At 47.4% G+C, this 20,573-nt stretch overlaps 1 protein-coding gene and 1 long non-coding RNA gene across 2 annotated transcripts in view; one reads left to right on the top strand and one right to left on the bottom strand.

The window, feature by feature from the left end:
- Window positions 1-667: 667 nt before the first annotated feature.
- LOC138097573 (uncharacterized) lies at window positions 668-12,396 on the bottom strand. Its single transcript, XR_011146500.1, has 4 exons — window positions 12,022-12,396; window positions 10,986-11,157; window positions 10,655-10,815; window positions 668-2,553 (listed from the first exon to the last, which is right to left on the bottom strand). It is a non-coding gene; the product is annotated as an uncharacterized lncRNA (long non-coding RNA).
- Window positions 12,397-12,631: 235 nt separating this feature from the next.
- MOCOS (molybdenum cofactor sulfurase) overlaps window positions 12,632-20,573 on the top strand; it is a 57,624-nt gene continuing 49,682 nt past the window's right edge. The window contains exons 1-2 of the mRNA XM_068993820.1: window positions 12,632-12,773; window positions 20,216-20,305. Coding sequence (XP_068849921.1) covers window positions 12,632-12,773; window positions 20,216-20,305 — 232 coding nt within the window. The remainder of the gene's footprint in view (window positions 12,774-20,215; window positions 20,306-20,573) is intronic.

The raw sequence follows: 20,573 nt of genomic DNA, 5'->3' as shown, positions 1-20,573 counted from the left end.
CCTTCCTCCCAGTACATACCAGCCATTCTAGGAATTTGGCAGGTGGTTGTGAGTTTGAACTGCAGTCCCTCCCTTCTATTCCTTCAGGGTTTGACTTAAAGTAAAATATCCCAGCATTTAAACTGACAGATGAAGGGGCTTGGAAAGTAGAGTTCCGAATCATCTGAGCCCCTGTGAGGTCACGTGGATTAGTCACGAGAGGAAGGCTGAGGTCATGAGAGTGAAGAATGTCCCCAGGGGGAGTGAGCGGTAGGAACAGATTGAACATGCCAGAAAGACAATATTGGGTGTGCCTGCAGAGGTTTGGGAAGTGGGCCACCAGAGCTGAACATGCTCAGGAGCTGGGTCAGGAGAGCTTCAGAGAGGGTGTAGGAGAGCCTGTGAAGCTGGAGGCATCTGACCCTGTGGAAATGAGCTACCTGGCAGACTGCCCCTTAAACGCACAGTGTACGTAATAAATGTGCTGGAAGAGGGAGGGGTGGGAGTCTATGCTGTTACCTAACAGGACATTTTGCTTCCAGAGGAGTTCAGTGATACTTAGTCTAAATGAAAGTTTTTAGAGCAGAACTATCTACTGTTTTTAGTCCAACAGAAATGCAGTGTAAGCCACCTTTCTTCTAGTACCCACATAAAGGAAAAAGAAGTGTAATTTATTTTGATAACCCATTTGTTTTAACCCAGTATATCCCAAATAGGATCTTTTTAACAGACAATATAAAAAGTTACAGAGATTTTACCCTTGTATATGAAATCATTGTATCCTACAAAGTGCCGTTTACATTTAGAACCCATCTCAGCGTGGACTGACCACATTTCAAGTGTCCGCTAGCCACCTGTGGCTACCGGTTATACCCATATTTGGACAGTGCAGTTCTGAACTACAGAATCTCTATAAACTTGTCTTAGACCTTTAGTGGTGTGCGTGTGTAAGCACACGTGTATGAGCATGTATGCACCAAGGCAGTGAGCACCTCAGCGTCTTCACCACAAACCAGGATGCCCTAAAGTGTGGTTTCTCTGCTAATCCAGGGAAGGGTCTGGATCTCCCCATTGGCACACAGTAGTTTGTTCAGATGCCTCGCGTGAGGGACTTCAGAGAAGATTCAGTGGACTTAACAGTCCTTTGGAACGCTCTCCAGCACACAGGAGAGCAGTCCTGGTCTTGAGGAAGCCAAGTTCATGGTTACTGTTTGACCAGTTGTAAACAGTTTTCCCAAGTTGTCCTGAAGCATCTGTGTCATTCAGTTTCAGTAAGTGTTACCAGGAGCTTCATACGCACACTTTGTAATTTTACCATGATGGTCTTGTCTTTTTAAAAGTTCTGGCTGCGCTGGGTCTCTAGGGCACTGGCTCAGTAGCTGTGACCCACCAGCTTAGTTGCTCTGTGGCTTGTGGGATCTTCCCAGACCAGAGATTGAACCTGTGTCCCATGCATTGGCAGGCAGAGTCTTAACTACTGGACCACCTGGGAAGTCCACAATGGTCTTAATCTGTTCTTCCCGGAGACACTTTGAACCATACTCTGGTAGTTTATAACATCTAAAGCAAAGGGACAGTCTTGCAGCTTTGCTCTGGAGGAGCTGAGGAGTATTTCAGGATCCCAGACCTACCCTTGCCAGCCTGCCCTGATCATTTAATTTCTCTGCCTGATTTACAGCATCAAAGTTCAGATTGATGCCAAGTGCCAGTCTAAGCAGTCTCTTCTGACCTACAGGACTTTCCTGGATGGAGGCGAGGTGGTTGGGTTGTGTTCCTGGCAGTGTTTATCTTGGACAACTAAGAGTCAAATCCTTGCCTTCCCAGCAGCCTCGGGGGAAACAGCTGTGGTTAGTGATTCCAAAGACAGACTGGGATTGGAGGGATACTGTGCCAATTCAGGGATAAAACAAAAGGACAGAAGCATCCTCTCCTAAGTGAGAAATCCTCACCACTCCAGAAAATCCTGTAAGGATTCTGTGGTCTGTAAGGAAAATGCAAGGTCTTCTTACTCTGTACGAATCCTGTGTACTTCTCAAGGAAGCCTGGGTGAGTGTTGGAACCTGGAGGTAAGGAATCAAGAGTTGTGTTGAACCCTGGCTCACACTGGCTGCGTCTGGGTAAGCTTTTCTCGTCTCTGTAAGTGGAGATAACATTAATGGGTCAGTCTGACCTCGATTCAACTCTGTGAAAGAAAACGCAAAATGTTCTTTTTGGCTTATTGCAAGAATGAAGTTTTCTCTCTAAAAAGAAATCTAGGTAGGCAGGCCAGGTTGGGGGGGGAGACTCCTCCACATGATCAAGGAACCCAGGCTTTTTGCCCTCATCCTCAGTGTGTGGCTTCCTCACTCTCCAGGATGGCTGCTTGGCCTCCTGCCATGATCTTTGCATCCCAGCCAGCAGAAAGGAGGAAGGCATAAGAGGCTTGCCCCTAACTTTAATAAAATTTGGAAGTCCATACAAGTTCTGCTTAATCTCTGTGACCTGAACTTTATTTTGTAGCCGTACCTCAAGAGAGACTGGGAAATGAAATGTTTATTGCAGGTGGTTCTTAGCTGAGAATTGAGTTGCTTTATTCTGGAAGAGAGGGCAAATGTTAGTCTCATTTCATAAAAAGTAACCACTGTAGTTTACCCATCTATCTCCCCTCCCCCGTCCCCCCACTTGCTCTGGTCATAGCTGTGCTGTGGTCCACAGCGTGTGTGCCCTTAGTTGGGTTTATGCTTTGTCTTCATGTCTCATTAAACGGTGTTTTCCCCCCATAGCAGTAAGTTGAATTGGTGTATCACTATGCAGTTATAGGAGAAGGCAATGGCAACCCACTCCAGTACTCTTGCCTGGAAAATCCCATGGATGGAGGAACCTGGATGTCTGCAGTCCATGGGGTCTCACAGAGTCGGACACGACTGAAGTGACTTAGCAGTAGCAACCACCTTGTAGGGTTGTTTTGAGGATTAAATGAGCCAATGCATTAAAAATGCTAGCCCAAGGTCTGGATTTAGTAAGACACCAATAACTGGTAACTGTTACAGTTAAATAAAGTTGAGTTTGTGTCACCTCCATAGAGCCTTTCAGTTCAGTTCACTCGCTCAGTTGTGTCCGACTCTTTGTGACCCCATGAACCGCAACACGCCAGGCCTCCCTGTCCATCACCAACTCCCAGAGTTCACCCAAACCCATGTCCATTGAGTTGGTGATGCCATCCAGCCATCTCATCCTCTGTCGTCCCTTTCTCCTCCCACCTTCTATCATTCCCAGCATCAGGGTCTTTTCAAATGACTCAGTTATTCACATCAGGTGGCCAAAGTATTGGAGTTTCAGCTTCAACATCAGTCCTTCCAATGAATATTCAGGACTGATTCCTTTAGGATGGACTGGTTGGATCTCCTTGCAGTCCAAGGGACTCTCAAGAGTCTTCTCCAACACCACAGTTCAAAAGCATCAATTCTTTGGCGCTCAGCTTTCTTTATAGTCCAACTGTCAGACATCCATACATGACCACTGGGAAGAGCCTTTCCACATTTTCCCTCATTTCAAGGATTCTTTCTCTGAATTCATAGTATTTTATTCTCATTTTCTTTTATGGCCTTTGTTGCTTCCTATCTTTATTAGTGTGTATCTTAGTCTCTTAATTGTGCCCAATTCTTTGCAACCCCATGGACTGTACCCACCTGGCTTTTCTCTCCATGGGGTTTCCCAGGCGCGAATACTGGAGTGGGTTGCCATTCCCTTCTCCAGGGGATCTTCCTGACCCAGGGATCAAACCTGGGTCTCCTGCATTGCAGCCGGATTCTTTACTGTGTGAACCACAGGGAAGCCCGTATATCCTAAGCAGTATCAATTAGATACTTTCTGTGGTAAGAAAAGTTTCTCTCAAAAAAGAAACGGAATTGTTAGCTCATGTAACTGAAAACAGTCCAGTGGTCAGACAAGGCACAGGGGCAGTGTGACCAGGACCCATCTCCCCGTCTCTGATTCTCAGCTCTGCCCTCTCCGTGTGCCAGTCTTGCAGGGCTGCCCTTGCCCATGGCTACAAGAGGGATGAAAGCAGCCCCTGAGGTGACTGATTGCCTTGCTCATGCACATTAAAAAGAAGAAACCCTTCAGAGCTCTCTGGTGGTCCAGTGGTTAGGATTCAGAGCTCTCACTGCCAAGGGTCTGGATTCAGTCCCTGGTGGGGAAACTAAGATCCTACAAGATGCAACAAGGCCAAAAAGAAAAGAATAAACCTTTAAAGGTGAAGTCCCTAACTTTACTCTGAATGACCCACAGTGGGCAGAGGAAAGCACACGGAGTGGCTGGAGCCTGCCCACCTGCTGTAGCAAGAGCATGAGATTACCTGTTCTGGGGCTGGAGGCAGAGTCAGCCCCGTGAGGACCACACGGGGCTGTTTTCCAAAGCAGAGGCGGAGGGGCAGTGGGTGCTGGCTAGGTAGTGAGAGCCAAGTGTACAAGCCTATGAAAGCCTAAACATCAGGGCATCAAATTAGCATCTAGCACAGTTTATCTATCTGGCACCATGTACTGTCAAATAGTTGCTGAATTTGAGAATAAGTTTGATAACACGGCTGACTGGTGGGGGAGCATTCTCCAGTGTAAGCCACCAGTCAGTAAAGGGAGTAATTGGCATCAAACCCTCTCCCTGCCTCGGTGGCACAAAGAGGGGACAAAGAGCAGGAAGAAGATGACAGCGTAGAAGGGAACAAGAAGGGAGTGGTTTGGCCTTGTTCATTGACTCCTTGAATGAACAGGGAGAAGCTAGGGCCCCAGGGAAAGGGCCTCAGGAAGATGCCTACTGTGGGTCCACCCACCCTTTCGCTCCTGTGGTCTGCCTAGCACTGGGTGGGGTCGAGGGGGTTGTTTTGAACATGAGTTTGGATATAATAGAGGCTTGTTCCCAAACATGGTGATTTTGAGCTGCCCTTTCAGCTCTTATTCACAGAGAAGGTCTGTCACTGCAGGGGAGGGAGCTTCCTAGGGTTTTCTGATCTTTCTTTCCACTGCTCTCAAGTTATTTCTACCAGAGCTTCCACCCTACCAGGCTCTGCTGAGAAACCAGCTCCATTGCTGTCTCTCTTCCTTTCTGCTGTCCAGGTCCTTCTCTTACTATATATATATATATAATTTATTTATTTATATATAAACAAAAATTATATATATATATTTACTTTTTATTTGGCTGCATCAGGTCTTAGTTATGGTTTGAGGGCTGCAGAGTACATGGGCTCAGTAGTTGCAGAGCTGGGGCTTAGCTGCCCCATGGCATGTGAGATCTTAGTTCCCTGAACAGGGACTGAACCTGGGTCCCCTGCATTGGAAGGCAGATTCTTAACCACTGGACCACCAGATCCTCTTCTGACTTCTCTGGTACCAGGATATCTAGATCATTGTTCTCATTGTTGGGGAGGTATGCATTTCACTTCTAGCAGGAAACACTAATTTCATCATCCAAACCAAATTCAGCCTCCTCTGAAACATCCACCCTCATTTTACCTGGCAGGAAATATGATTCATTGTAATTGGCAGCCTCCAACTATCTCCATGATCAAGAGGCCTGGGGGGTTTTAGCCAACAGAAAAACTACCCTTCCTCACTGTTTAAGACCAGGCCATTATAATGGAGCTTCCATCCCCACCCAGACAATGGAAATGATCACTTAGGTCACTGCATAAATGACCTCACCAAGCAAGTTCAATAGTCTGACTAGTCCTCGTCCCAACTGGCTTTTCAGGCTTAGTTACCACCAAGGTGCTCTGCTCTGGCTCTCCTCCCATCTCTGACTGTACGTTCTCACTCATCAGTGGCATGGAGGCAGATGACTCCTAAATGTCACTGTCCCTGGGACTTTGACTCTTCCCTTGAACACTCCAGAGCTCCTGGGATGACCTGTCCACAGGCCCCTCCCATGAGTTGTATCTCCAACTGACACTGTCCTTCCTGAGGCTGGGGCCCGAATTTTCATTTAGACATCCTGAACTGAGCCCCATCTTGGTTCCAATATACCTGGGCTGCCAGGGGTCTCAGACACACCTCTTCCCATCCCTCCTGTACCCCAGACAGGCTCCTCAGCACTGGAGGGTCTGACAGCTCTCTCACCTTCCACTCCATCCCCTCCCCTCATCTCCACCCTGGAGCCTGTGCTCCAGCCTCAACCAAGGTCCTGCTTTGGGAATATTCTGAGCCTTCTGTGCCTCTAGGCCACCGAACACGGAACGCTCCTCGCCTCCCCCTTCTCCGGACCCTCTGGAGTCCCAGGTGAGGGAGGCTCAACCTTCTGAAGGAAGGACCCTTCTCCAGCACTCTGCAGCACGGTGCAGTGATCTGGTTGCAGACCCATCTTCTTCACTGTCCTGGGGGCCTCTCAGCCCAGAGGCTACCTTATGGACTGTTGTCTTCCCAGTCCCGACCATGTTCCCAGCAGGGAGCAGCTCCCCAGTGGACACTGAACAACTGTCCCTGCCAGAGCCCGTTTGCATCTGCAGTAATTCAGCCTTGGACAGTTGCAAGAGGACCACCCCACCATCTGGCCTGGTCACAGTCATTAGACAGTTTGGCTGAAATCACCTCTTTGGGGCACTTTCTTGCTCAAAAATCTTCAGAATGATATTCCAGTCCCTTGGCCTGACTTACAGCCTTTCAAAACTCACCCCCAAACCTGCCCTACCTCCTTCCTCACCTCCGCAGGCTCTAACTCTGAGAGGCACTCACGGGACTGTTGCCAAGCGAGCACTTGAGTGAATGCTACACGATTGAAGGTCTTCGGTAGAGTGGAGATCCTCGAGAATGGGGCCCATTGCCAGAGACCGTAGCCTGAGTACACAGCCAGGCTCAGTGGGCTGGATCAGGGACAAAGCCCCACTAAGGGGGAGGGACAGCGCTCCCTCACCTGTCTACCCAATCTGGCTATGAAAGGGAAAGTGTTAGTCGCTCGGTTGTGTCCGACTCTTTGCGACCCCGCGGATGGTAGCCCACCAGACTCCTCTGTCCATAGGATTCTCCAGGCAAGAATCCTGGAGTGGGTTGCCATGCCCTCCTCCAGGGGATCTTTCTGCCCAGGGATTGGATCCAGATCTCCTGCCTTGCAGGCAAATTCTTTACTGTCTGAACCACCGCACATATTTTTCATGGTTCTTGGTAAGAGAGGGTCGTCCGGAGGATCTGAAGAGCTGTTTTACTACCAAGTTCTAAACTTTGGGTCCTGAGGCTGGTTGCCGGGACCTCAGCATGGACCAGACCAGGCTCTCGCGAGGTCCCGGGACCAGCAGCTAGACCAGGGAGGATGAAGCAGCGGCAGGCCTGTTGCACAGGAGTTCACTGAATGGGGAACATGTGTGAGACATTCACTGGTGGGGACTGGAGGTTCTGCTTCAGGCGGGGTAGGAGTGAGCAACCTAATTTCTGACAGTCTCATTCTGGCAGGAGAGGCCCAGGGAATCTTGGAGACTGAAGCTCCCGACATCCCCCTCCACCCCACCCTCCCTTCTTCACTGTAGCCTAGGTCTCAGGCTTTTTCCTTTGGGGTGCCTTCGCTGCACTCCTGGTTGGAAGTAGCTCCTGTCTCTCCTCCCTCCTGCCATTCTAACCTGCATTCTGAAGCCAAGCAACAGGGCACTCAGCCCCTACTGTCTGAGTCATGTCCCTACATGGCTGTAGGCACAATATCTTCACATCCTCTGGAGCACGCAGGGCCCTGGGCAGAACCAGGAGCTTAAAGATACTTCTTGACTAAAGGCTAGTTCAGTGGTTTTTAATGACCTTAAGCGTTCTACACTGTACATCAGAGGACACAGTTGACAGAGTGAAAAGGGAACCTACGGAACAGGAGATAATATCACAAATGATGTATCTGATGAAGGGTTAATATCCACACTATATAAAGAATTCCTACGACTCAATTAAAAAAACCCAAAACAACCAAGTCAAAAAAAGAAGGGAGGCAAAGGATTTGAACAGACAATTCTCCAAAGATGATACATGAATGGCCAATAAGCACCTGAAAAGATACTCAACGCCACCAATCAGTAGGGAAACGCAAATCAACACCGTAGAGAGAAGCCACCTCACACCCAGTAGGATGGCTTTACTATAACAATGACAAAAATCTAACCAAACCAAATAAAACCAGAAAGTAAGGACTGGTGAGAACGTGGAGAAATTGGAACCCTGTGCACTACTGGTCAGAACGTAAAATGCTGCAGCTGCTGTGGAAAACAGTGTGGTAATTCCTTAAAAATTAAAAATAGCACTACCATACGATCCAGCAATGCCGCTTCCGGTTATATGTTTGAAAGAACCGAAAGTAGGACCTCAAATGGATACTCCCACACCCATGTTTATAGTATTGTTTATAATAGTCAAGCAGTGGAAGTATTCCGCTTGTCCATCAGTTTGAATGGGTCAAAAAATATGGTATATACCTACGTGTGCGTTAGTCACTCAGTCGTGTCCGACTCTCTGCAGTCCCACGGTCTGTAGCCCACCAGGCTCCCCTGTCCATGGGATTCTCCAGGAAAGAATACTGGAGTGGGTTGCCATGCCCTCCTCCAGGGGGTCTTTCCGACTCAAGGATCAAACCTGGGTCTCCCACATTGCAGGTATATACCTATAGTGGAACCTAAACATATATATATATGTATACACACACACACACACACACACACACATATATACACATATATATACACACACACATATATATATATATAGCAGGTATATACCTATAGTGGAACCTAAACCTATATATATATACATATATACACAAACACACACATATATATAGCAGGTATATACCTACAATGGAACCTAAACCTATATATATACATATATACACACACACATGCACACACATATATATAGCAGGTATATACCTACAATGGAACCTAAACCTATATATATATATGTGTATATATATACACACACACACACATATATATAGGAAGTAAAGTAAGTAAGTGAAGTCGCTCAGTCGTGTCTGACTCTCTGCGACACCATGGACTGTAGCCTGCCAGGCTCCTCTGTCCATGGAATTTTCCAGGCAAGAATCCTGGAGTGGGTTGCCATTTCCTTCTCCAGGGGATCTTCCTGACCCAGGGATTAAACTGGGTTCTATCTGCATTCTAGGCAGACACTTTACTGTCTAAGCCACCAGGGAAGATCCTTAAAAAAGGGAAATTCTAAACACATTCTACCACATGGACATTATGCTAAGTGAAATAAGCTAGTTACAAAAAGACAAATACTGTTTGATTCCACCCATATGAGGTACTTCAGTTCAGTTCAGTTCAGTTCAGTTCAGTCACTCAGTCATGTCCAACTCTTTGTAACCCCATGAATCGCAGCACACCAGGCCTCCCTGTCCATCAACTCCCAGAGTTCATTCAAACTCATGTCCATCGAGTCCGTGATGCCATCCAACCATCTCATCCTCCGTCATCCCCTTCTTCTCCTGCCCCCAATCCCTCCCAGCATCAGAGTCTTTTCCAATGAGTCAGCTCTTTGCATGAGGTGGCCAAAGTACTGGAGCTTCAGCTTTAGCATCATTCTGCCAAAGAACACCCAGGACTGATCTCCTTTAGAATGGACTGGTTGGATCTCCTTGCAGTCCATGGGATTCTCAAGAGTCTTCTCCAACACCACAGCTCAAAAAAATCAATTCTTCGGCGCTCAGCCTTCTTCACAGTCCAACTCTCACATGCATACATGACCACTGGAAAAACCATAGCCTTGACTAGATGCACCTTTGCTGGCAAAGTAATGTCTCTGGTTTTGAATATGCTATCTAGGTTGGTCATAACTTTCTTTCCAAGGAGTAAGCGTCTTTTAATTTCATGGCTGCAATCACCATCTGCAGTGATTTTGGAGCCCCCAAAAATAAAGTCAGCCACTGTTTCCACTGTTTCCCCATCTAGTAGAGTAGCCAAAGTTTTGTGTACAGAAAGTAGAACAGTGGTTGCCAGAGGCTGGGGGAGGGGGAAGTGGAGTTCTTATTTAATGGGTACAGAACTTGTTTTGCAAGATGAAAGGAACTCTGGAGATTGTTTGCACAGCAGGTGGATGAACTTGATACTACTGAACTGTGCACTTAAAAATGGCGAAGGGACTTCCCAGGCAGTCCAGTGGTTAAGACCCCAAGCTTCCAATGCCGGGGTCGTGGGTTAGATCCCTGGTCAGGGAACTAAGATCCCATATGCTTTGTGACCAAAAATAACGAAAAAAAAGAGCTCTGGCTTCTGAAGAAAAAAAAAAAAAAAACTCCTAAGAGGGTAAATTTCATGTTATGTATATTGAACACAATTAAAAACAATTTTTTTAAAAGGAGTTCTGAGTTGGCCCATTCAGATTGTTTCCTAGCAAGTCTGTCCTAAAGTAGCACCCTTGTGGATTTCTGACTTGTTACGCAGTCACATAACACCTTGAGGAGAAGTACTCCGTCCATTCCCTGGGAAATAACCTGTCACTCCTCAGGGTGCAGTTCAAGGATGCTAACGTCAGTATCACCCGGGCTAGTTAGAAACCTAGAACCTGTCCCACGCCTGCCAAACTTAATTAGAATCTGCATTTTAATAGATTTCCAGGTAATTCTTGCAGGTTAATTCCTGAAAAACTTGTCCTCAAGGAGAAGAAGGGCATTAAAAAGAGGGGTGAGAGGAGCACCACCCCCCTCTATTCCCCCAACTTACAGGTAGGGAAACGGAGGCCAAGATGCCCAAGGTTCCTCCTCCAAGTGTGGCCAGAAGGTGTGGCACAGGCAGGTGGGTTGGGTGATGATGATAAGGAGCAAAGTGGGGCACCCATGCATCGATGCATTCATTCCTTCCAGAGTAAGATCCTAGGGATTCTGCTGTGAATGAGATGAGCCAGAGTGGGCTTCAGGCAGAGTCCACCCAGGCGCTGCAGCCTCTGTACCCAGTGCCTTCAGTCTGGGCCACAACCACCGCTTCCATGCCCCTCCCCCGCAGGGTCTTTCTTAGATCTGGTGCTGGGGGCGCGGTCAGGAGGGCTGGCTCTCACAGTGGGCCACTGGGCAGCAGGATCCTCGGGGTGCTTTTTATACAAGCAGAGGCTGGTCCAGGGAGTCTGCTCCACTCACTGTCGTGCATCCCAAGGCGACCGCAGGCCTGGCAGTCGCACAGGCAATGAACTTGTCTCCTGGGCTCCCTTCCCACCACAGCTTGCTTGAGGGCTGGGACAGGAAGGAAGGGGGCAGAGCACAACTATTAAAAGAATGATGAAACTATTGAGAGGAACAGGATGTAACAAAAACGGGTTAGAACCTCCTAGGCCCAAGATGGCGGACAATTTGACTTCCAGTAGACCTTGAGCCTCATACACTCACTCTAATACGTTAGCCTCTGCTAAAGGGCACACCACCAGTGCCCTGGCAGTTCCATAAAAGGCCAAAAAGTGGATGCTACCCTAGTTCCCGAAAATCCCTGCCCCTTCTCCAAGACAGAATATTCCTCCCACTCATTAGCCTATGAAATGACCCAACCCATAAAAACTAAGCACCCCACACTTTCAGGCACCTTTCCCACCTTCTGAGACAGCCCACACTCTGTCTATGGATTGTGCCTCTAACTAAACCTTTCATTTTTCTGTGTCTTGCTCTTGAATTCTTATCTGCATAACCTGCCTCGAGGATAGATGTGATCTTGACCATCCTCTCATGCCCCATTTTTCCTACTACAGAGCCAGTAGTAGGGCCCCACCGTGGGTCACCAAGGACCAGAATCTGAGTCCTCACCTCAGCTCCCTCCAGACTTCGTGGCTTCCTACAGTGGGTTCAGCACAGCCCCTGCCTGGTTCTACACCCGCGGCACCTGCCCTTCCCTGAGCCTCCAGTACGTTTCACTCCATCCTGGGAAGCGGCCCGCACCTGCCCACCCGCTTCTTCACTCACTCCCGGCCGCGCAATTCGCGCACGTGGGTGTGACGAGGCCCTTCACACTCGAGGCAGTAATCCCCTCGGATACAGGGCCCCGGATGGAGCGGAGGAGGAGCTTTTGCTTGGGTCGCACTCCAACTACCCGGTTCCGAAGGTGCGCACCTGCCTAGACTTGATTAACCAAACTCTTGGATCCTCGGTCTTTTTCCTCTTTCACCTTTTGCTCAGCCGCATTTTCAGAGACGCCGAGCGCACGCCCCACTGGGGAGCCGCAGCGCTGGCAAACGCCCCGGCAAACGCCCCGCCCCGCACCCTGGAGTTCCTCCGGGGAGAGTGAGGGTCCCGGGCGCTGCGCTGGGCTCGGGCCAGGGAGAGTCGGGCCGGGAGGATCTCCAGGTTCCAGGATTCCCAGCAGCAAAAGCAGTTCATGGCATCTTCCATCCGCCTGTCCGTGGGACCGCAGATACACGAAACTTTGCGTTCCCAGGGTCTGGGGGCATCTCCATGGACTGCGATGCAAAGCAGACAATCACGGGCACTGCCTCCCCGGCCCCCAGGTGGGAAAAGGGCAGAAAGGGGTGAAACTCCGTGAGTCAGCGCACCCAGGGCCTGCCGGGCCGGCCCGGAGAGGCGCCGCCCCTCGGCGGGGACGCGGTGCCACTGGAGGGCCGGGAGGCGCGGCCGGGGCGCGGCGGGGCGGAGTCCGCGCGGGCTGGCCCGGGCGCTTCCCGGCCGCTGCCGGCCTGGACGGCGCGGCGGGCAGGCCTGGGTCATGGCCGGCGGGGCCGCGCATCCGGGAGCCGAGCTGCTGGCCTTTGAGCGGTTCCTGGACTCGAGCCTGCAGCCTCTCGTCTACGGGTATGGCCGGGGCAGCCTGCGTGAGCTCCGGGCGCGCGAGTTCGGCCGCCTGGCAGGTGAGACCGGCGGGGGGAACCTGTACGGGGCTGGTGGGGGACACACGGTTTCTAGAACCAACGTGGGGGCGGGGGAGCTTTTGCTCCCTGTGGGAGCGGCGTTACCTCACTGGCGTCGCATCTTGAATCGAAAGACCTGGAGGGATGTGTCCACGCGCCCTCCTCGTGGACGCGGCTCGCTGGGGTCCTACCTGCAACCCCAAGGCTTGCTGCTCCTTAGACTTCCAGTCCTGTGGTACCGACATGGTCCTTTGCCACCTGTCTCTGCCCTCCGGGAACAAGACTGAGGATTCCTTTGGCCTTTGCTTGTCCGAGACTCCCGGCTCTAAAAGTCCAACTGGAGCCAGGGTTGCAAAATGCAGGAATGTCCGGCGGCTGTGACTGTTCGTCTGCTCGCCCGGGGGCGGGAGCGGTGCTCTCGAGCCCAGCGCGCGGGGTGGGGACCGATGGGCTGCGCTCCAGACTCTGGGTTGCCTCGCAGCAACTTTTCTTTTCGAAGTCTCATTTTTTCTCACTCGTGTAGGTAAAACAATGCCTTGGAAGTGCAGCTCGGTGGGGGATCTGAAGAATTAGCAAACCGTGCATGTTGAACTTTTAAGTACAGGACGAGATTGTATATTGGACGTGAGGACCGGGATCACATCGTGCCTTGGAGTTCCGCAAGGCGGAACAGGCAGTTTAAATTGGAAGTCAAGCTCCATGTGGCCCGCGGTCCTTCCAGCCCATTGCTGCAGGGCGGGAGGGGACCACTCGCACTAGGTCGGGACTCATCCTTTTGCCGGGGACCTTGTATGAGGGGCTTCTCCAAGCGTTAGAACGGCATTCTGGTTGAACTGGGAGGGATGAGGGGTAGGGGGCAGGACGTGGCGCCGGGCACCGGGATTTGAGGTGCACTTTTTCTGGGCTTCCCTGGTGGCTCAGACGGTAAAGAATCTGCGTGCAATGCAGGAGATGGGAGTTTGATCCCTGGGTCGGGAAGATTCCCTGGAGAAGGGAATGGCTACGCTCTCTAGTATTCTTGCCTGGAGAATTCCATGGACAGAGGAGCCCGGTGGGCTACAGTCCATGGGATCGCAAAGAGTAGGACATGACAGTGTCTAACACTTTGACGTTTTTCACTTTATTCTGTCTTGGCGAACAGTGTCACTTTCCAGCTTGTGACAGAAGGGCAACCAGGATGTATGTTTCATTAATCAGCTCTTTGCCTCATTTTCTCATGTTTTGGAAAGTGATGCTTTTTTTCCCCTCTCTTTTGGGAGCTTTAAGGGCTGTGGTCCAGTCTGTACTTACCTGGAGAGGCTCAAGGAGGAGACAGGGGCCCTCTGGCTGTCTCTCTTTCCCTGATCTTCCCAGTCCCGCATTCATCTGCTGGAGACAGTTCCCCTTTACCCTCCCCGTCTCCTTCTCCTTCTCTGAATTTTTTGGTTATGGAAACTTCCCACCCACAGAAATAGAGACAGCTATAGAATAAACACCCCACAGGTGCAGAGGAAGTGAGAAAGGTGTCCCATTCTTTTGAAGCAAATCCCAGAGGCTGTTATTGTTCAGTCCCTAATTATTTTAGCATCCCTCCTCCTTAATCCCCTGATCCCCTCCAGCTGTGATCTCTTACACCCATCATTAGCTGACCCCTCCTCTCAACATCACCTGGGAAAGTGGGAAGTAGGTGTCTCTGTTTCATTCTTGTGTCTCAGTGAACAGCACACTTTTCCTCAGGGTAAAATTTAGCTGTGATAGGATCCCAGGCTGGCCTTAAGTGCCCCTTTAACATCTACTCTATTTGTGGTAGTGTTTTGTGATTATCTATCTGTCATCTACTTGGTATAATTTCCCAACATTTCCCAACATTATGATTGTGGTAAACATTTGAGGACTAAACTCACCCTTCCCATCATTGGGAGTCTTGGAAAATATCTCCCCTTTTTTCACATGGAAACAAATGAATTTGCAAGAGGGCAGGGAAAATTAAGCAAACCAAAATAACTCAAGATTCCCCCTCTTCTTCCTTCCCTTGACCTCTATCCACATCCCCTCAAAGTTTTCCTGCAGGTTTGAGAATTTGTCTGGTTAAGTGGTTTGCTCTGGATAACTAAATGCTTAACCTTTAAGTGCTGAAACATTTCCCAACTCATTGGGTGGGAACATCCTTGTTTTCGTGAAGGGAGCTTGTTGATTCCACAGATGTGGTTCAAATGGTTCTTAAAGCCTCTGGGTGCTGATCGATGGCCACTCACCTTATGTGCAACCGAGAACTGAAGTTACACGAGCCAGAGCAGACCCTGGGATTTCCTTTCTTGAAGACCGAATGCCAACTAGTTTAGGGGTCTTTTGCCTGTTTCTTCTAATAATAACGGCAGTGCACTGTAGCTCTCCCTAATGATGGTTGGACAACGGCCTTTCTTTTGGTGTGGTATCTTTCTATTTCTGAATCTTCAGTAAATGAGAACATTATTTGAAAACTAATGTTTTGGATTAGGTAATACATTTACCATGGTACCAAATTCAAAAGGTGCCAAAAGAGGTTGAAGAATGGCCAGGGAGCCCCCGCTCTCACTCCAGCTGCAGCCACCGTAGCCACCCCACAGTCAACTGCTGCCATTTATGTTTTGTATGCCTTTCCAGGGCTTGGCTATGTTTATATGTATGTGTACATTTTTTTTTTCACATGGTTGAGCCATAACATTTCTTACCTCCTGACATAATTTACATTTATTTATCGTCTTTCTCTGTCACTAGCATACGGCTTCTATTTTGTCTGTTGTTATGTTCCCAGCACTTAGAACAGTGCCTGAAACAGTAAGTGCCCCCAAATATTTCTTGAATATGAAAACACTCAATAAACTAGGAATAAAAGGAAGTTTAATCAACCAGATAAAGACTATCTACAAAAAAACCCACGGCTAACCTCATACTTAAAGGTGAAAGAACGAAAATTTTACCCTTGAGATTAGGAACAAGGCAAGGAAATCTGTTCTTACAACTTCTATTCAATATAGTCCTAGAAGTTCTAGCCAGGAAAACTAGGCAAGAAAATGAAATAAAAATCATCCAGATTGACAAGGAAGAAGTAAAACATCTCTACTTGATGAGAGTGTGATCTTGTATACAGAAAATCCTAAAAAAAATCCACACACAAAACAGTTCAGTTCAGCTCAGTTCAGTCACTCAGTCGTGTCCACCTCTTGGCAACCCCATGAATTGCAGCACACCAGGCCTCCCTGTCCATTACCAACTCCCGGAGTTCACTCAGACTCAGGTCCAGCTAGTTGGTGATGCCATCCAGCCATCTCATCCTCTGTCGTCCCCTTCTCCTCCTGCCCCTAGTCCTTCTCAGCATCAGAGTCTTTTCCTGAGTCAACTCTTCGCATGAGGTGGCCAAATTACTGGAGTTTCAGCTTTAGCATCATTCCTTCCAAAGAAATCCCAGGGCTGATCTCCTTCAGAATGGACTGGTTGGATCTCCTTGCAGTCCAAGGGACTCTCAAGAGTCTTCTCCAACACCACAGTTCAAAAGCACCAATTCTTCGGCACTCAGCTTTCTTCACAGTCCAACTCTCACATCCATACATGACCACTGGAAAAACCATAGATTAGATGGACCTTTGTTGGCAAAGTAATGTCTCTGCTTTTCAATATGCTACCTAGGTTGGTCATAACTTTCCTTCCAAGGAGTAAGCGTCTTTTAATTTCATGGCTGCAATCACCATCTGCAGTGATTTTGGAGCCAAAAAAAAAAAAAAGTCTGACACTGTTTCCCCATCTATTTGCCATGAAGTGATGGAACCAGATGCCATGATATTTGCTTTCTGAATGTTGAGCTTTAAGCCAACTTTTTCACTCTCCTCTTTCACTTTCATCAAGAGGCTTTTTAGTTCCTCTTCACTTTCTGCCATAAGGGTGGTGTCATCTGCATATCTGAGGTTATTGATATTTCTCCCAGCAATCTTGATTCCAGCTTGCGTTTCTTCCAGCCCAGCGTTTCTCATGATGTACTCTGCATATAAGTTAAATAAGCAGGGTGACAATATACAGCCTTGACGTACTCCTTTTCCTATTTGGAACCAGTCTGTTGTTCCATGTCCAGTTCTAACTGTTGCCTCCTGACCTTCAACAAAACAGTTAGAACTAAAAAACAAGTCCAGCAAAGTTGTAGTATAGATCAGTGTACAAACATCAATTCAATTTCTATACAGTATCAATGAACACTGTGCTAGTGAAATGAAGAAAACAATGCCCAAAGCCTCAAAAAAAAAAAAAAAAACACACACACCAAAATACTCAGGAATAAATTTATCAAAAGAAATACAAAACTATAAAACATTGGAATAAAAGAAGACCTAAATAAATGGAAAGACATCTTACATTCATGGATTGGAAGACTTAATGTTGTTAAGATGTCACTACTCCTCAAATTGACCTAAGACTTAATGCAATTTCTATCAAAATCCCAAGTATTTTTCTTTTGACAAGTTGATCCTAAAATTTATATAGAAATGCAAATGATCCAGAATACCCAAGGCAATCTTGAAAAAGAACAAAGTTGAAGGGTTTACACTTCCATAAAAGGAAAGGTAAGTAAGATTTATATCAAGTTACAATAATCAAGACAGTGTGGTATTGGCATAAAGATAGACAGATAGACCAATGAAGGAGAATTGTGAGTTGAGAAATAAACCTGTACATTTATGGTCAATTTATCTTCATCAGGATGCGAAGACTATCCCATAGGAGAAAAAAGAATATCTTAAATGGTGTATCCACACACCAGAGACTGAAGTTGGACCCCTCTTCAACACTGTATTTAAAAATTAACTCAAAATGGATCAAAGACCTAAATATAAGAGCTAAAAGTATAAAACTCTGAGAGGAAAGCATAAGTATAAATCATTAGGACCTTGGATTAGGCAATGGTTTCTTATGACACCAAAATTACAAACAATAAAAATAGACAAATTGTACTCCATCAGAATTAAAAACATTTTTTTTTCAATGAATCCCATCAAGAAAGTGAAAGAACAACTAACCAGGGAGAAAACATATGTCCACACGAAAGTTTGTACATATATGTTCATATCAGCATTATTTATGATAGGCAAAAATAGAACCAAATATTCACCAGTAGATGAGTAGTTAAACAAAATATGTGGCATTCCATAAAATGGAATACTATTCAGTCATAAAAAAGGAATGAAGTTCTGATACATGCTACAATATGGATGCCCCTTGAAATTGTTATGCCAAATGAAAGAAGCCAGGCACAAAGGCCCACATGTTGTATGATTCCATTTATATGGGAAGTCCAGAATAGGTAAATCTATGCTGTGCTCTGCTTAGTCACTCAGTAATGTCTGACTCTTTGTGACCCCATGACTATAGCCCGCCAGGGGGTTACAGTCTAAGGGGCTTCTCTAGGCAAGAATACTAGAGTGGGTTGCCATGCCCTCCTCCAGGGGATTTTCCCAGCCCAGGGATTGAACCCAGGTATCCTACATTGCAGGCAGATTCTTCAGCCTTTGAACCAATAGAGGCAGAAAATAGACTGGTGATTGCCTGGGCTAGGGCTGGGTGGATTTAGGGAGTGAGTAGTAATGGCTGTGGGGGTCTCTTTTTGGGGTGAATGAAATGTTCTAAAGTTAGATAGTGGCCGTGGTTACACAACTATATGAATATACTAAATTGTAAATTTTTAAAGGACAAAGTTTATGGTATGTGAATTAATCTCAGTAAAGCCATTATAAAATAAATGAAGAATTTATTCTGCACAAAGCAAAAATATTTGTTAAGTAGATGAAATAATGAATGAATCTATTCACATGTTTGTTCTTGAAAACATGTCTTGGAGTTTGTTCCATGGCAGTACTTACAAATTACCAGATGGAAGTATTCAAATTCTTTATTTTAAATACATAGACAGTGCTGCACTGAGTGTCCTCATTGACAGGCCATTTCATCTATCTTCAATTTATAAGATAGATTTCAGGAAGATGAATTGCTAGGTCAAGGAGAGTTTGCATTTTGAAAGCATAAGTGATACTGCTAAGTAGCTGTTCATAAAGAAGTGGTACCAGTTTTCCCTCCTACAGCCATGTCCCATTGGGCCTATTTGCCCACACCTCACCCACACAGTGAGTTATCCAACCTTTTGATCTGGGGCAGTCTGATTGGTAAGGCTCGGTATCTTGCTGTCATCTAAATTTGCCTGTCTCTATTTGGGGAAGAGACTGGAAAGGTTGCCTCCATTCCCAGGCATCTCTGAAGCCTTCAGAGCTGTTAAAAGGTTGAGGACTGTGGAAGTCACTGTGGGAAAGCAGAATCAGGGCTGGACAGCCACGGAGACTCCACGGAAACTCCAGAATAGGGTGTGAGTCATAGTGTGAAATAGCTTTGCCATCCTGAATCAGGGACGTCTGCTAGGCTCCTCCGCCTCCCCTATGGGCTGCTTCTCCAAGTTCAGAAGAGACACGGTTCATCAGGGAGGCTCTCAGGGCCCTAAGGGCTGTTAAGTGCTGAAGTGCAGTTCTTCCATTGCTCATGACTTTACTTGGATTAAGAATCACACATCGACAAGGGAGGGTTGGGGAGTGGAGAAGGACTGGCAGTTTGAGATTAGCAGATGTAAACTGGCTTCCCAGGTGGTGCTAGTGGTAAAGAACCTGCCTGCCAATGCAGGAGATGTAAGAGATTCGGGTTTGATCCCTGGGTCAGGAAGATCCGCTGGAGGAGGGCACGGCGACCCACTCCAGTATTCTTGCCTGGAGACGTCCATGGACAGAAGAGCCTGGTGGGCTATAGTCCATAGGGTTGCACAGAGTCGGACAAGACTGAAGCAACTTAGCACTCATGCACAAACTATTATATATAGGATGGATAACAGCAAGAGATCAAACAGGTCAATCGTAAAGGAAATCAGTCCTGAATATTCATTGGAAGGACTGATGCTGAAGCTGAAACTCCAATACTCTGGCCACCTGATGTGAAGAACTGACTTGTTGGAAAAGACCGTGATGCTGGAAAAGATTGAACGCAGGAGGAGAAGGGGACGACAGAGGATGAGATGGTTGGATGGCATCACCGACTCAACGGACATGAGTTTGAGCAAGCTCTGGGAGTTGGTGATGGACAGGGAAACTTGGTGTGCTGCAGCCCATGAGGTCACAAAGAGTTGGACACAACTGAGTGACTAAACTGAACTGAAACAGCAGGATCCCACTGTATAAGACAGAGAAGTATATTCAGAATCCTGTGATAAACCCTAATGGAAAAGAATATGAAAAGAATTTTCAAAAAGAAGAAGCACATGTCAAGAGGCTGGGAGAATCAGTGTCCTATTATGTCTAAACACATCAAATGGGCACTGGCCAGGTTCGCACAAAGCAGATCTAGATAAAGTGAGTGAAATACCTCTGAAAATAATCACAGCTTTATTTTGTATTTTCTTTCAGGAACTGTCTATCTTGACCATGCAGGAACCACGTTGTTCCCCCAGAGCCAGATTACAAGCTTCATGAAAGATCTCATGGAAAATGTTTATGGTAAAGAAAAACACAGCATAACTGATTTTTTGCATTGAACTTCAGCCAATATTGGGTTGGCCAAAAAGTTCATTTGGGTTTTTCTGTCCCACCCCGAATGAACTTTCAGGCCAACCCAATACATTCAGCTGATAGATCTATTGCCTAATAAAATGTCAGATGGACAGGTGGGGACAGTGCTGAATACACAGCACTGAGCAAGCCCCTTGTGAGAGGGGGTCAGGCAAGCACCTGGGGTCAGTGCCATAGCACATGTGCTGCTGGGTAG

This window comes from Capricornis sumatraensis, chromosome 21 (genome assembly GCF_032405125.1).
Source record: "Capricornis sumatraensis isolate serow.1 chromosome 21, serow.2, whole genome shotgun sequence".
Classification (NCBI taxonomy): domain Eukaryota; kingdom Metazoa; phylum Chordata; class Mammalia; order Artiodactyla; family Bovidae; genus Capricornis; species Capricornis sumatraensis.
Note: the sequence above shows the minus strand (reverse complement) of the source record. Positions and strands in the feature narration are given on the sequence as shown.